The following is a 13,952-nucleotide window of genomic DNA, read 5'->3' as shown; positions in this document are numbered from 1 at the left end:
CCCAGTGTACCCTTAGGCAGCACTCACGTTCTGCAGCTCACTCCTGACTCGCGTGTTGTCCTGGTTCCCAGGGTGACATGCTGCTGTTTATCCTCTTGGCAAACCCTGCTTCTCCACGTTGGTGTCCTGGCAACCTACTGTTTGCTCACTGGTGGGGGAACTCTTGTTCTCTAGATCATGTGACTTTTTAACTCACCCATGGCAGCAGTTCAAAATAATTTTTGGAGGATTGTTTGTTTTTAATAATAATAGTAGTATTAAATCACCAACTTTGTTTCTTTATAAAAAAAAAAAAAATGTGGTTTCTCTTCCTGTCACACATAGCTTCTCAAAAGGCAGAAAGAGAGCAGTTCCAAGTGTGGGCTGCAACATGGAAGTGTTCCAGGAACTCAGACTTGGTGCTGAAGTACCAGGTTCCCATACTGGGTCATCATCTGCTGACGTCTGCACAGCTGGTGGGTTGGGATGGAAGGGGAAGTTTCCACTGAATGAGGACCAAATGCTTCCTCATCACCAGAGACCTCTACAGGTGATGTCCCCAGGGGTAGGCCCTGGGCATCTGCACCAATCCGGATGGAGATTCGTAGCCATATGTTTACGGGGTCTTGCTGGAGAGTTTGGCAATTCCCTGGTGGCTCAGCTGGTAAAGAATCTGCCTGCAGTGTGGGAAACCCAGTTTCAATCCCTGGGTCAGGAAGACCCCGGGGAGACAAGAATGGCTGTTCACTCTAGTATTCTTGCCTGGAGAATCCCATGGACAGAGGAGCCTGGCGGGCTATAGTCCATGGAATCACAAATAAACGGACACAGCTAAGTGGCTGGAGACTTTGGGTCTTGTGCATTTCCCAGAGGGGAGGACCTGCTTCCCCAGAGAGACTGGAAAAGGTACGTTGGGGATGAGTACAGCTCAGCCAGAAATCTGCAGAGGCATTTTAGTGTGATCTTTGGGTTTTGTTGTCATCGGTTTTGGGTTTTGGCACAGAGGTCCCTCGTAAATGATGTAACACTTCCCTTGAAAGAGGGCGACTTGCTGCTAAGATGAGAAGCAGAGAACCTGAAAAGTGAGCCCACACCTGCTGATGTAACAGAGGGCTGTTTGCGTGGGGCTCCACCCCCACCCCAGGGGGCCAACTGCATGCAAAATGGTCCAGACACTCTCACTCCTGTCCCCGGCTCTTCCTTTAGGCTTGTCAGAGACACCGGTCACCTTCTGTCCCCTCACCTTGTGTATTGACTCTTTTCTTCACATAGCTTCTGGAATCATCTGTTTTTAAAAAAAAAAAATTTTTTTTTTTTTTTTTAGTAGCTGTTCCACCTATCCACTGTTGTGAAACAAACACCCCAAAACTTGGTAGCTTGAAGCAACATTTTTTTATGAACATATGCTTCTGTGAGTGTTCTTGCTTGGGGGTCTCTCTCATGTGGTGGCACTGAGGTGTTCGCTGGGGCTGGAGTCACCTGAAGACTCACCTGGCTGACTTTTAGAGCTGCTCTCCACTCCGCGGGAGCTATTGATGGGAACATGTCCACATGGCTTCTCCCAGCGTGGTGGCTGGGTTCCCAGAGGGAGCTAGCTCTCAAGAGTGTGCATGCTGACACCCAGGCAGAAGCCCCAGAGTCAGGTCTGCCACGTTCTAATGGTCAGAACCAAGCTCAGATTCCAGGGGACTGGGATGGTGGGAGAGGCAGGGCCACACCAAGCAAGAACGTGAGCGATGGGAGATACAGCTGAGGTCATCTTTGCAAAATGCTGTCTGCTTCCCATTGCCTGCATGCATTAGTGCTCAGTCACTTCAGTTGTGTCTGACTCTTTGTGACCCTATGGACTGTAGCCTGCCAGGCTCTTCTGTCCATGGGATTCTCCAGGCAAGAATACTGGAGTGGGTTGCCATGTGTTCTTTCAGGGGATTTTCCCGACCCAGAAGTCAAACCCATTTCTCTTACCTCTCCTGCATTGGCAGGCAGATTCTTTACTGCTGATCGCCCAGGGAAGCCCTCCCATCACCTACCTACAGGCTAAAAATTCAGCATACAAAGCCACACAGTTCTTTATGGACCAACTGCAGAAAATCACATAGGTCCCATCCAAAATGAAAATAGCTTTGTTGAGTCCTAATTAAGGGGAAAATGTAGAGATTTAACACTTAGATTTCAAAGATGTTGTAAAGAAAACTGCCAAGAAGAAATTAGGTGCTGCTTTTGGAGAAGGGAATGGCAACCCACTCCAGTTTTCTTGCCTGGAGAATTCCATGGACAGAGGAGCCTGGTAGACTATAGTCCATGGGGTCGCAAAGAGTCGGACATGGCTGAGCGACTAATACTAATACTTTCATTCTCTGAAATACCACCCTCTTGGCTTCTTTGAGTGAGTGAGTGAAAGTCACCCAGTTGTGTCCAACCCTTTGCAACCCCATGGACTGTAAAGTTCATGGAATTCTCCAGGCCAGAATACTGGAGTGGGTAGCCTTTCCCTTCTCCAGAGGATCTTCCTAACCCAGGGATTGAACCCAGATCTCCCGTGTTGCAGGCGGATTCTTTACCAGCTGAGCCACCAGGGAAGCCCAAGAATACTGGAGTGGGTAGCCTACCCCTTCTCCAGGGGATCTTCTCAACCCAGGAATCAAACCAGGGTCTCCCACATTGCAGGCAGATTCTTTACCAACTGAGCTATCAGGGAAACCTCTTGGCTTCTTTAAGTATGAAGCTGAGCCAATGTGCTAACTTTCATCCTTTTCATGTGCTTGAATGCCGTACTCACGTGCATGACCTCATTTCAGATTGCCGTTGCTCTTATACAGAGGAGGAAACCAAGGCTCAGTCAGCTCCCTGCTTTCCCACATGGTGAGCAGGGCTGGGGCTGGCATTGCTCCATTCTGGGCAGGACCCTGGCTGTGAGGATCGCTCATTTCCCCCCCACCACTTCCTCTTCTTTCAAGAATACCAGGCAGGCTCTCTCATGCCTCCCTGCCCTGGGTCATGCTCTTCTTCCTCTTGGAAGCCATCCCTCCAACACACAGTTTCTTCCTCTTTTGGCTGGAGCCCGGACTTCAGGACACAGCTTGGGTCTCCTGACCCCCATCCTCTCCCCTGAAGTGGTCCCAAGTGGCTGTGTCCTTTCTGTGGCCCTTCCCACCTTACGGTGTTAACAGGCTTCTCTCTCCCTTACTCTATAAGCTCTTTGGGGTTTTTATCGCCTGCCATAAATGTGAATTATTATCAAATGTGAACTCATCCTTGAACAGTCTTTTCTGTCACCTCACCTCTTAAATAATTAAGACCTGTAATTCCTGTATTCTAGCAGGATTGGAGTCTATGCCACTCTCAGAACGCAACTCTTCAAGAAAAATGTGCTTAGTCGCTCAGTCATGCCTGACTCTTTGCGACTCCATGGACTATAGCCTGCCAGGCTCCTCACCAGCACTAAAATTTTGCCAGGAACTTGATACATGAATTCAAAAGTAAAAATTATTTTGTGTTAATTAAAAACCATATTGCAAATCTTAGAAGGAGGGGAGAGATGGAACTAATTATAGACACATATTTCATCAGTTGCATGTAAGCCTTGTATGCTGACCTCGGGAATGACCCTTCTGTGGTTCTTGCTCAGTGTTAGCGTCTTGCTTCCTAAGCATACACATAAACAGTGTTTTCCTTTGATCACAGAGCCCCCCTGAGCATGTAAAAGCCATGGTTTCAGTTAATTGAACACTGTTTGAATTTTCAGTGGAGAAGAGGAAGCTCCATTGCCCCAACTTACTTAACCACAAGGCCCCTCTCTTTGCCTTCACCTCACAAAACTCTTTCCTGAATGATGTTCCAGTCCTGTCTGTGACTTCACAGGGGGTGGCTTGTATCTCAGTTAGAATGGACACAAGCCCAGTATAGCAACTGTGCTCATTGAATAGAGCTTTGGAGGCAAATGCACTTAGGTTTGGCTCCAGTTCTCAATTATGCAACTTACTTGCTGAGTGATTTGGCGTGATTTTTAAAAATCTCTCTGAGGCTTGGTTTTCTCATTGATAGAAGAGATGGTGATAAACTGAATTTCATGTAAAATGCCTTGCATAGCATCCTGGATAAAGCTCATTGAATGACTGCCAGGGTACTGTTTAAATTAGATATATTAATAAATAAGACAAGGAAATCAGATTGGAAATTAAGATTGTTGGCTAAAATTAGATTGTTGTTGATTGTAGTCGCTCAGTCATGTCCAAGTCTTTTAAGAACCCATGGACTATAGACCGCCAGGCTCCTCTGTCCATTATTTCCCAGGCAAGAATACTGGAGTGGGTTGCCATTTCCTTCTCCAGGGGATCTTCCTGACCCAGGGATTGAACCCGTGTCTCCTACATTGGCAAGTGAATTCCTTACCACTGAGCCACCAGGAAAGCCTCCAAAATTAGATTAGGTTATTTTATTGAAGCTTTGGTCCTTTTAGCCAAAGTTTTTTCTTTTCAATGAAATTCGTGATTATGTTTGAAGCACTTTTTTTTTTTTTTTAAGAGATAACTCTTATAAAGCAGGGATGGCTCTTGTCTTTATATGCATCTGAGCACTGGTGGTTAATAAACATTATTTTAAATGGAAAGTTTTCATTTGAAAATGAGTGTGGCTGTCTGTACCTAATGTAATAAACTGTCTGTTATTAGATGACAGAGAATGTTATGAAAAAAACAAAAAAACAAAAAATGACACACGGTCAGTGCTCATCATGGTAGTTAACGTTCTATGAATTCATCGCAAACACTGACTTAGTGGATACTGACCCAGTGGTCTTGGAGGAAATGCAGAGTTAGGGTCCTGTGAGCTGGTCACATTTTTACCAATAGATCAACGCACAACCTTGTTTGTTGTGTTTCTGTTTAAAGGCACCTTACTATATGTATATAGTTGATGCACTAATGTTGATCTCATGGCCAACAGCACTCTATCTCATGCCAAACATGGCTTATCTAACACGTGTTTTCTCTCTCAAGCACCCCATAGCCTCCATGCTTAATGAACACTGGACAGCTCTTCAATACCATGCTTGGGGGCCATTTTAAATAGGGAAATCATGAAGAAAAAGCACAAAATGCAAAATGAAACAGAAAACTTGCACTGAACAGACTATGAAAAGGACACTGTTTACCATGTGAGAGCTGAAACAAGGAGGCAGAGCATGCCCTTAACCGAGCTCCGCTGGGAGCATGCATGTCTGAGCATGTCTGGTCATTTGTGGTCAGATCCACAAATGACCACAAAAGTACTGTGAGTATTGAGTTTTTTAGATTACAAGTAAGATTGTAAGGAGTAAGTGAATTTGCAAATAACAATCCCGAAGAAAATAAGGATTGCCTGTACTCTGTCTTGTCAAGTTTAAATGTTTCTGTTTTCTAGTGAGGCTACCTTCCCCATCCACTGCCTGTGTGGGTATCAGTCACTGAGGCGCCTCCTGTGTTTGTCACAGGACGGGAGCTAGAGTGACAGCCAGTCCCCTAGGTGGCAGCCGCGGTTTGGCTTCTCTGTGCGTTTGCTCTCCTCCTACCCTGGATGCTGGATCAGGAAGAGATGGTTGGGAGCCGCAGTTAACCAACAGTCCAACGGGAATTAGGTCTCGCTTAGCAAATCACTGTGTTTGAGACAAGTTTCTTCTCCGAGGAGTCTGTCCTTAGCCTGCTAATCCCCGTGAGGAGGTGACCCTGTGGAAATGCCCGACAAGCATCACCGAGTTACACCAAGCTCCTCGCCTTGGGCCTCCGGGGCAGTTCAGCTGGGACTCCATCCCTTCTGGGGCACTGGGCACAGCTGTGGGGAGCAGGAGTCCTGAGCAGTTCTCTCCATCTGGGTGGGGCGGGGACAGGATGCTGTGTTAGAAGCCTGGAGCCAGCCTCCGGATTTAACAATACTTCTATACTTTTCCACAGAGTACAGCCCTGTTCTCTGTGTTCTGTTTTACTTTTCCTTTCAGGGCTCTCTTCCCCCAGGCAGTCATGAGAGGTGACATTTAGGGGTTTATACTGCAGTGCTTTGAGATTTAAGGAATTGTGCTGTTAACAATAACTCCACTTGTGAAAGATAATAGCTCAGGGTTATTAAGGATTTACTGTTGGCGGGTACTATTCTAACCACTTGCCGAGTATTAGCTTAATTTAATCCTGCTCCCTCCATCCCAACAACCTTCCCAAGCAAGCACTATATTGTACCCACTTTATAGATGAAGAAAGTGAGGCAGAGTGGTTAAGTATTAGCAATAAACAAGCCCACCTGACCTGCCTCTTGAGAAACCCGAATGCAGGTCAGGAAGCAACAGTTAGAACTGGACATGGAACAACAGACTGGTTCCAAATAGGAAAAGGAGTACATCAAGCCTGTATATTGTCACCCTGCTTATTTAAATTATATGCAGAGTACATCATGAGAAACGCTGGGCTGGAGGAAGCACAAGCTGGAATCAAGATTGTTGGGAGAAACATCAATAACCTCAGATATGCAGATGACACCACCCTTATGGCAGAAAGTGAAAAGGAACTAAAAAGCCTCTTGATGAAAGTGAAAGAGGAGAGCGAAAAAGTTGGCTTAAAACTCAACATTCAGAGAACTAAGATCATGGCATCTGGTCCCATCACTTCATGGGAAATAGATGGGGAAACAGTGGAAACAGTGTCAGACTTTATTTTTGGGGGCTCCAAAATCACTGCAGATGCTGACTGCAGCCATGAAATTAAAAGATGCTTAACTCCTTGGAAGGAAACTTATGGCCAACCTAGACAGCATATTAAAAAGCAGAGACATTACTTTGCCAACAAAGGTCCGTCTAGTCAAGGCTATGGTTTTTCCAGTGGTCATGTATGGATGTGAGAGTTGGACTGTGAAGAAAGCTGAGCACCTAAGAATTTATGCTTTTGAACTGTGGTGTTGAAGAAAACTCTTGAGAGTCCCTTGGACTGCAAGGAGATCCAACCAATCCATCCTAAAGGAGATCAGTCCTGGGTGTTCATTGGAAGGACTGATGCTGAAGCTGAAACTCCAATACTTTAGCCACCTCATGGGAAGAGTTGACTCATTGGAAAAGACCCTGATGCTGGGACGGATTGTGGACAGGAGAAGAGGACGACAGAGGATGAGATGGTTGGATGGCATCACTGACTCGATGGACATGAGTTTGAGTGAACTCCGGGAGTTGGTGATGGACAGGGAGGCCTGGCGTGCTGCGATCCATGGGGTCGCGAAGAGTCGGACACGACTGAGTGACTGAACTAACTGACTGAAGCCCACAGGTACACAGCTCCTAGGCATTGGAACCAGGAATCGGATGCAGTCAATCTGTGCCCATCATCGCTCCATGGTTCTATGGAATTATAGTGAAGCAGCTTCAGCTTAGCACCTCTGGTTTTTGGTAGTGGTGGTTAGTCACTAAGTCTCTTGTGACCCCATGGACTGTAGCCCATCAGGGTCCTCTGTCCATGGGATTTCCCAGGAAGAATACTGGAGTGGGTTGCCATTTCCTTCTCCAGAGGATCTTCCCAACCCAGGGATCAAAGCCTGGTCTCTTGCATCACAGGCAGATTCTTTACTGACTGAGCCACCAGGGAAACCCATGATTTTTAGGTTATAGATTCAGAATTCAAGAATTCTGCATTGTGCATGGGCTCCTGGAGGGGCTGGGCACCCAGGGCTTTGGGATAGAAGATGCACCAATCAGCCCTCGGTCCTGAAGGGACTATGGTCTTGGGAGGAGCAGAAATGGGCAAGAAACAGGAAATAGCAAGTGCCACAGAGGGGTGTGAGGTGCCCTGTGGAGTCAGGGTTGCAGCACTCATTGGAATAAAGGAATGGGGAGGCAGATTGTTGAAGAGTGGGTGATAAGTAAGGAAAAGTGTCTTTAAAGAGGCAGTATTGATAGGTCTAAAAAGTACACCCTCGTCTGACATCCTGCAGCCAAAGTTAGCTCAGATGCTAGCATGCTGCCTTGAGGGGCCGAGAATCACATCTTCTCCTATGCAGGGGCCTCTCCCACCTTCAGACCGCTCATGAGGGGACCCTGAAGTGTGACCGAGGGTTCAGTGGTTTGGTGAGGGAATGGGTTCCAGACATTAGGCTGCAAACCTGGGCGACACGGTCATCTTAGATGTGTGCACACACTCATGGCCTCGACACACAGGATGTTCAGAACCACACTTGAACTCAGCCTTAAGGTTGGGAACCTGATACTCTCACTTCCCATGACTGAAAGCATCAAATGCCAACATGGAACATTTGGCTGTGAAAATCTTTGAGTTTGGTCTTGCGTTTAAATACTTTGTGGCTCTCCTGATGATTTTTTTTCCCCCTTTGGCTCTTTGCTTTTGTTTTTTTTTAAAGCAATGTGATTCAAGTCACCGAGTTTGCCTTAAGTCTGCCTGACAAGTGGCTATCTGGCCGACATGCCAGACACATGCTCGGGCCCAGCTCCTAGAAGCATGTGTTGCTGTGGGTTGGAGGTCCTTGGCTTGACTGGGTTCTGGGGCCCCTTGAGAATGCTTAGTGGGGAAGTGGTACTGTATTTTTGAGGAGAGGGGTTACAAGCAGCACTTCACTGGCTTCTGGAAAGTTAACGTTGTTTTATATTCCTCTTTTCTCCATAAGCCCCATCTCTGCAGCCCACCCCCAAACCCCTACCAAAGGGAAAGCACGGTGTTCCACTCCCCAAGGAAATCAGAAAATGATTGTAATAAAGTCATAACCCTTCCCGTGACTCTTTAAGTTTGTGAGCTTACAGGCAGTAGGTGCTAGTGTTCTCATGTGATTTATTCTTCAGCGTCTCCACTATCCTGCTGACCGGGGAAAGAAAGTATTAATAACCTGTCATGCAAAAAAAAAATTGACACTGCTATAAAAATAATTCTTCACTATGTGTTTTTAATCTTCATGGGCCTCCCACTGCCAAAGTAAATGAGTAACATTTTAATGTATCCATTCTTTAACATCAAAATATTAGCCTTAATTTGATTTTTTCTGTCTTCCTTTTGTCTTCATGTGAGGAGAATAAAGCTAGCAAAAAGTAACTGTGATAATTCTCCACATAGCAATTCCCCAGCAGGTGCCAAGAAATGTGCCCATCCTGTGATGGGCACCAGGGTGCTAAGGAGGAGATGACGGTGCCTTGCACCGACATAGGGAGCACCTTTGCATTGTATCTCACCGACTTTAAGGGTGTACTACTTGGGGTCGTATACCCCAAGGGTATACTTACTCTAAGGGTATACTTCTCCCCTGCTTGCCTGGCCACTTTACTATTTTCTGTCAAACTCTGTTACTGTGTTCTTTTATTGCAAAGCGTTGGACATGACTTAGCAATAGTACACGGGTAGGAGGCTCTGCTGTCGAACTGAGGATGCTTTCCTCTGCAAGAAATAAAAAACCCCAACCAAACTGGCTTTAGCAGTAAAGGGAATTTTATTGGCTTGTGTTGCTGAAAAGTCTAAAGGTAGACGACTTCAGGCTAGGGTGGATCCAGCCACTCCACAGGGTTCCCACAGACCTGTTTTCTTTCCATTGACCTGTGGTGCCTCTGCTTTAGATCAGGGGTGGTCCCAAGATGATGGGCAGCAGCTTTGTGGGGGGAGAGGGGTGTCAAAGTGTCTTAACAAAAATCTTTGTCTTCACATTCTCCAAAAAAAGAATATAGTGCACAAATTGGATTAGTCTAGGTTACATGAACCATATCTATGGTTGGGGGTGGACTGGGCTTCCCAGAACCAAAAAACCCTGGTGGTAGATATTTTGGGAAGGGAATAGGAGAGAGGTGATACTAAAGAAGCAGCCAACAAATGTCTAGTGCATATGACTTATCAGTCCCTGGAGTATGAACAAAATGTATACAGGCAGACTCGGACACTGCAGGTTCAGTTCCAGACCACGTCAATAAAGCAAAGATTGCAATCAAATGAGTCAAAATGACTACATAAAAAAGTTGCACACTATAGTGTAGTCTCTTAGATGTGCAGTAGCATTAGAGCTAAAAAAAAAAAAAAAGCAATATAGATACCTTAATTAGAAAGTATTTTATTGCAAAAAATTGCTAAACATCATCTGAGCCTTCAGCAAGTTGTAATCTTTTTTCAGGAGTAACATCAAAGATCACTGATCACAAACTACTGTAACAAATGTAATAATCATGAAAAAGTTTGAAATACTGCAGAGACATGTGAGCAAATGCTGTTGGAAAAAATGAAGCAAATAGGTTTGCTCAATACTAGATTGCTACAGACCTCCAAATTGTAAAAAATATCTGTGAAGCCCATAAAGTGAAGCCCAATAAAATGAAGTATACTTGTATTTTTGTTGTTGTTGATGTGTTTTAATGAATAAGTATTTGTGCTTCCCTAGTGGCTCAGACTGTAAAGAAGCAGCCTGCAATGCAGGCTGGGGTCAATCCCTGGGTCAGGAAGATCTCCTGGAGAAGGAAATGGCAACCCACTCCAGTATTCTTGCCTGGAGAATCCCATGGACAGAGGAGCCTGGTGGGCTGCAGTCCATAGGGTCGCACAGAGTCGGACATGACTGAAGTGACTTAGAACGTGCTAGAAATACATCATTGAAGGCAGGACCCTGTATATTTTCTGCCCCTGACCCCTTGGTCCTGACCCCTTGCTTTCCTAGAACACAGGACAAGAACATGGAAGTGAGGCCCAATGGGTGGGAGCTCCTTCCTGTGGCCCCTGAATCTGAAATGGGGGAGAAGGAGGAGAACGGAGAAATGGAGGTGTTATTACCCATTTAATAAAATGTAATTCAAGAAAAGAAATTTATATTCTTTGCAGCATTGTTCATAAGGAAAGAGGCTTAAATTAATGGAGCCAAAATAGAAGAAAAATTTCTCTATTGAATTTATTAATTTCCCTCAATTTGGATGTCCTTATTTATAATCCTATTGTTCCCACCCCACCCCACCCCGTGGGACTACATTCTTGGGGATGTAGAGTTTTAGTGAACAATAAAGAACATATATCCCCTGGAGGAGGGCTCCAATATTCTTGCCTGTAGAATCCGATGGACAGAGGAGACTGGTGGGCTACCGTCCATGGGGCTGCAAAGAGTGGGACACAACTGAGGGTCTAAGCTCAGCACACAAGGAACGTGTAAGTTACCCGGGACCTCTTTTCCCTTCTCTCTGCAGTGGGCAGTTTGCAGTCGTGAAGAAATGCCGTGAGAAAAGCACCGGTCTACAGTATGCCGCCAAATTCATCAAGAAAAGGAGGACCAAATCCAGCCGGCGGGGCGTGAGCCGCGAGGACATCGAGCGGGAGGTCAGCATCCTGAAGGAGATCCAGCACCCCAACGTCATCACCCTGCACGAGGTTTACGAGAACAAGACGGACGTCATCCTGATCCTGGAACTGTGAGTGCAGTGCTGGGGCCGGGGAGGGACACTGCGGGCTCCCAGAGGCCGGACAGCACAGCCACCAGCCTGGAGCCTCCTTGGGGACGACTCGGCTTTGCTGAGCTTGAGAACTGGGGTGTGCGGTCTGCCCTGAGGCCCAACTGCAGTTGTCTGGAGCCGGTCTGCACTAGCTTCCCCCCATGTGGTCTCACTTGGTTTGCCAGTGGGTCCCCAGTCTGGAGTTCTTCCTGGTTTGTCATGAGATCGTCTGTGTTCTAAGTTTCATGCTAAGCTGTAGGCATATGCTCTTCTCTCACACTGTTCCTCTGCCTTCCCTCTATTTTCCTACTTCTCTTTTTCTCTTCTCTCTCTTTTTTTAAATACTTTTAATTTATTTTTTTGGCTGTGCCACACAGTATGCAGGATCTTAGTTCCCCAACCAGGAACCCATGCCCCCCTGCAGTGGAAGCATGGAGTCTTTACCACTGGACAGCCAGGGAAATCTGTCTCTTCTCTTTCTTTCTCTCTTCTCTTTCCCTCTGTCTTATACACACCTCATTTTTAACTGTTGAAACTGTCGACAGTCATTATATGAAAGGGTGAGAGGAAGCAGAATCACTCAGGGGTGATTGCAGGACTTGTTTTTAAAGCGTTCTGCTGATTTTCTCAGGCACACCCTGTCCATCGGATGTTATTGTGGGAAACTGACTGTAGTGCGTTGTTCCATGATGTGTCCCTGGCCCTGGCACCCTGCCTGAGGGCCCCGCTCCCTGTGATGAATCCAGCAGCCAACAGGGGCTGGTGGGAGAGGAGAGGAAGTCATCCAAGAACATGCAGCTGGGAGTGTGTCTGGACGGTTTGGGTGGAGGACACACATTATCACCCTGGGGCCCGAGGGAGGGATGGATGCAGCAATCCTGGGTGGTTCTTAGTGATGACAGGGCCCCACCCGTTTCCTGGAGCCTCTGAAATTCAGATGGACCCTTTTGCCAGCTCAGCAGCTCCCCCTTATTTGCAGATCTCTCAGGGCTAAGAGGTGATTTTTGAGACCAGAGAAGATGGAAGTGAAGGGAGGTATACAGAGGGCTCGGCACCTCACTGTGGGGACCTGTGCTTTGCAGTCACAAGGGCCTGGGATGCCCATTGCTTCTTGTCTCATCACTGGGATCGGAGCTCGTTCCTTTATGCATCTGAACAGGAACCTTCTTAACTATAAATAGGGATCAATTAATACCTCAGAAGGGTTTTGAGGAGATATGTGAGATGGGAATATAAACATAGCTAGCAAAGTGTCTGGCTCATCTGTTGTCGTTGTTCAGTCGCTTAATCGTGTCTAATTCTTTGCAACCCCATGGACTGCAGCACGCCAGGCCTCCCTGTCTTTCACCACCTCCCGGAGTTTAGTCAAACTCGTGTCCATTGAGTCGGTGATGCCATCCAACCATTTCGTCCTTCTCCACCCCTCAGTCTTGCCCAGCATCAGGGTTTTTCCAGTGAGTCAGCTCTTGGCATCAGGTGGCCAAAGTATTGGAGCTTCAACTTCAGCATCAGTCCTTCCAATGAATATTCAGGGTTGATTTCCTTTAGGATGGACTGGATTGACCTCCTTGCTGTCTCAAGAGTCTTCTCCATGGGTGTGTTTAATACATGTTTCTGGGAAGTTCTCAGCCTCTGCACTAGTGACATATTGGGCTTCATAGTCATTCAGGGGACTGTCCTGTGCATTGTAGGCTGTTTAGCAACATCTCTGGCTTCTACCCACCAGAGAGCATCCTCTCCCCTAGCTGTCACAACTAAAAATGCCTCCAGATGTTACCACATGTCCCCTGGGTAGAGACTCTTCCCCCCTCCCCCATTGAGAACCATAGCATTAAAGGAAGAGCAGGACTCTAAGAGCACAGAGGATTAGAGGGCTGCTCAGGGTTCAGCAGAAAAAAGAGAGGAATCAGAGTGTAATCTTTCCTGTGACTTTATATGGTGATTTGAAAACTAGACAGACCCGAGATCAAATTCCAGAGCAAATCCTTTCCCATCTATGTGCTGTACTATGCTTAGTCACTCAGTCGTGTCCAACTCTTTGCAACCCCATGGACTGCAGCTCTTCCTTCTATAGGGATTCTCCAGGTGAAAATACTGGAGTGGGTTACCATGCCCTTCTCTAGGGAATCTTCCTCACCCAGGGATCGAACCCAGGTCTCCTGTGTTGCAGACAGATTCTTTACCATCTGAGCCACCAGGTAAGCCCAAGAACACTGGAGTGGGTAGCCTATCCCTTCTCCAGGAGAACTTCCCAACCCAGGAATTGAACCAGGGTCTCCTGCATTGCAGGCAGATTCTTTACCAGCTGAGCAACCCAGGAAGCCTTTACAATATATCTCTAAACCTAAATTTTCTCTCTTAAGGCTGTTGTCAGAAACCGTGAATGCAAAGTTCCTGGGAAAGAAATTATATAGATCACAATGTTTTGCCGTTTCAGAGAATTACCATGTCATGCCTGGTAAGTCAGCCTGCCCAGGTGGCTCAGTGATAAAGACTCTGCCAGCCAATGCAGGAGCCACAGAACACGGTTTAATCCTTGGATCGAGAAGATCCCTTGGGAAAGGAAATG

General features: G+C 46.6%; 1 protein-coding gene across 7 annotated transcripts in view; it reads left to right on the top strand.

Moving 5' to 3' along the window:
- DAPK1 (death associated protein kinase 1) overlaps positions 1-13,952 on the top strand; it is a 205,820-nt gene that overhangs the window by 96,564 nt on the left and 95,304 nt on the right. For all 7 annotated transcript variants that reach the window (XM_061163707.1, XM_061163703.1, XM_061163701.1 and 4 more), the window contains exon 3: positions 11,141-11,362. In XM_061163707.1, the coding sequence (XP_061019690.1) occupies positions 11,141-11,362 (222 nt within the window). The remainder of the gene's footprint in view (positions 1-11,140; positions 11,363-13,952) is intronic.

Source organism: Dama dama, chromosome 16, assembly GCF_033118175.1.
Source record: "Dama dama isolate Ldn47 chromosome 16, ASM3311817v1, whole genome shotgun sequence".
Classification (NCBI taxonomy): domain Eukaryota; kingdom Metazoa; phylum Chordata; class Mammalia; order Artiodactyla; family Cervidae; genus Dama; species Dama dama.
The sequence above is the reverse complement of the archived record's forward strand: the minus strand, read 5'-3'. Positions and strand labels throughout refer to the sequence as shown.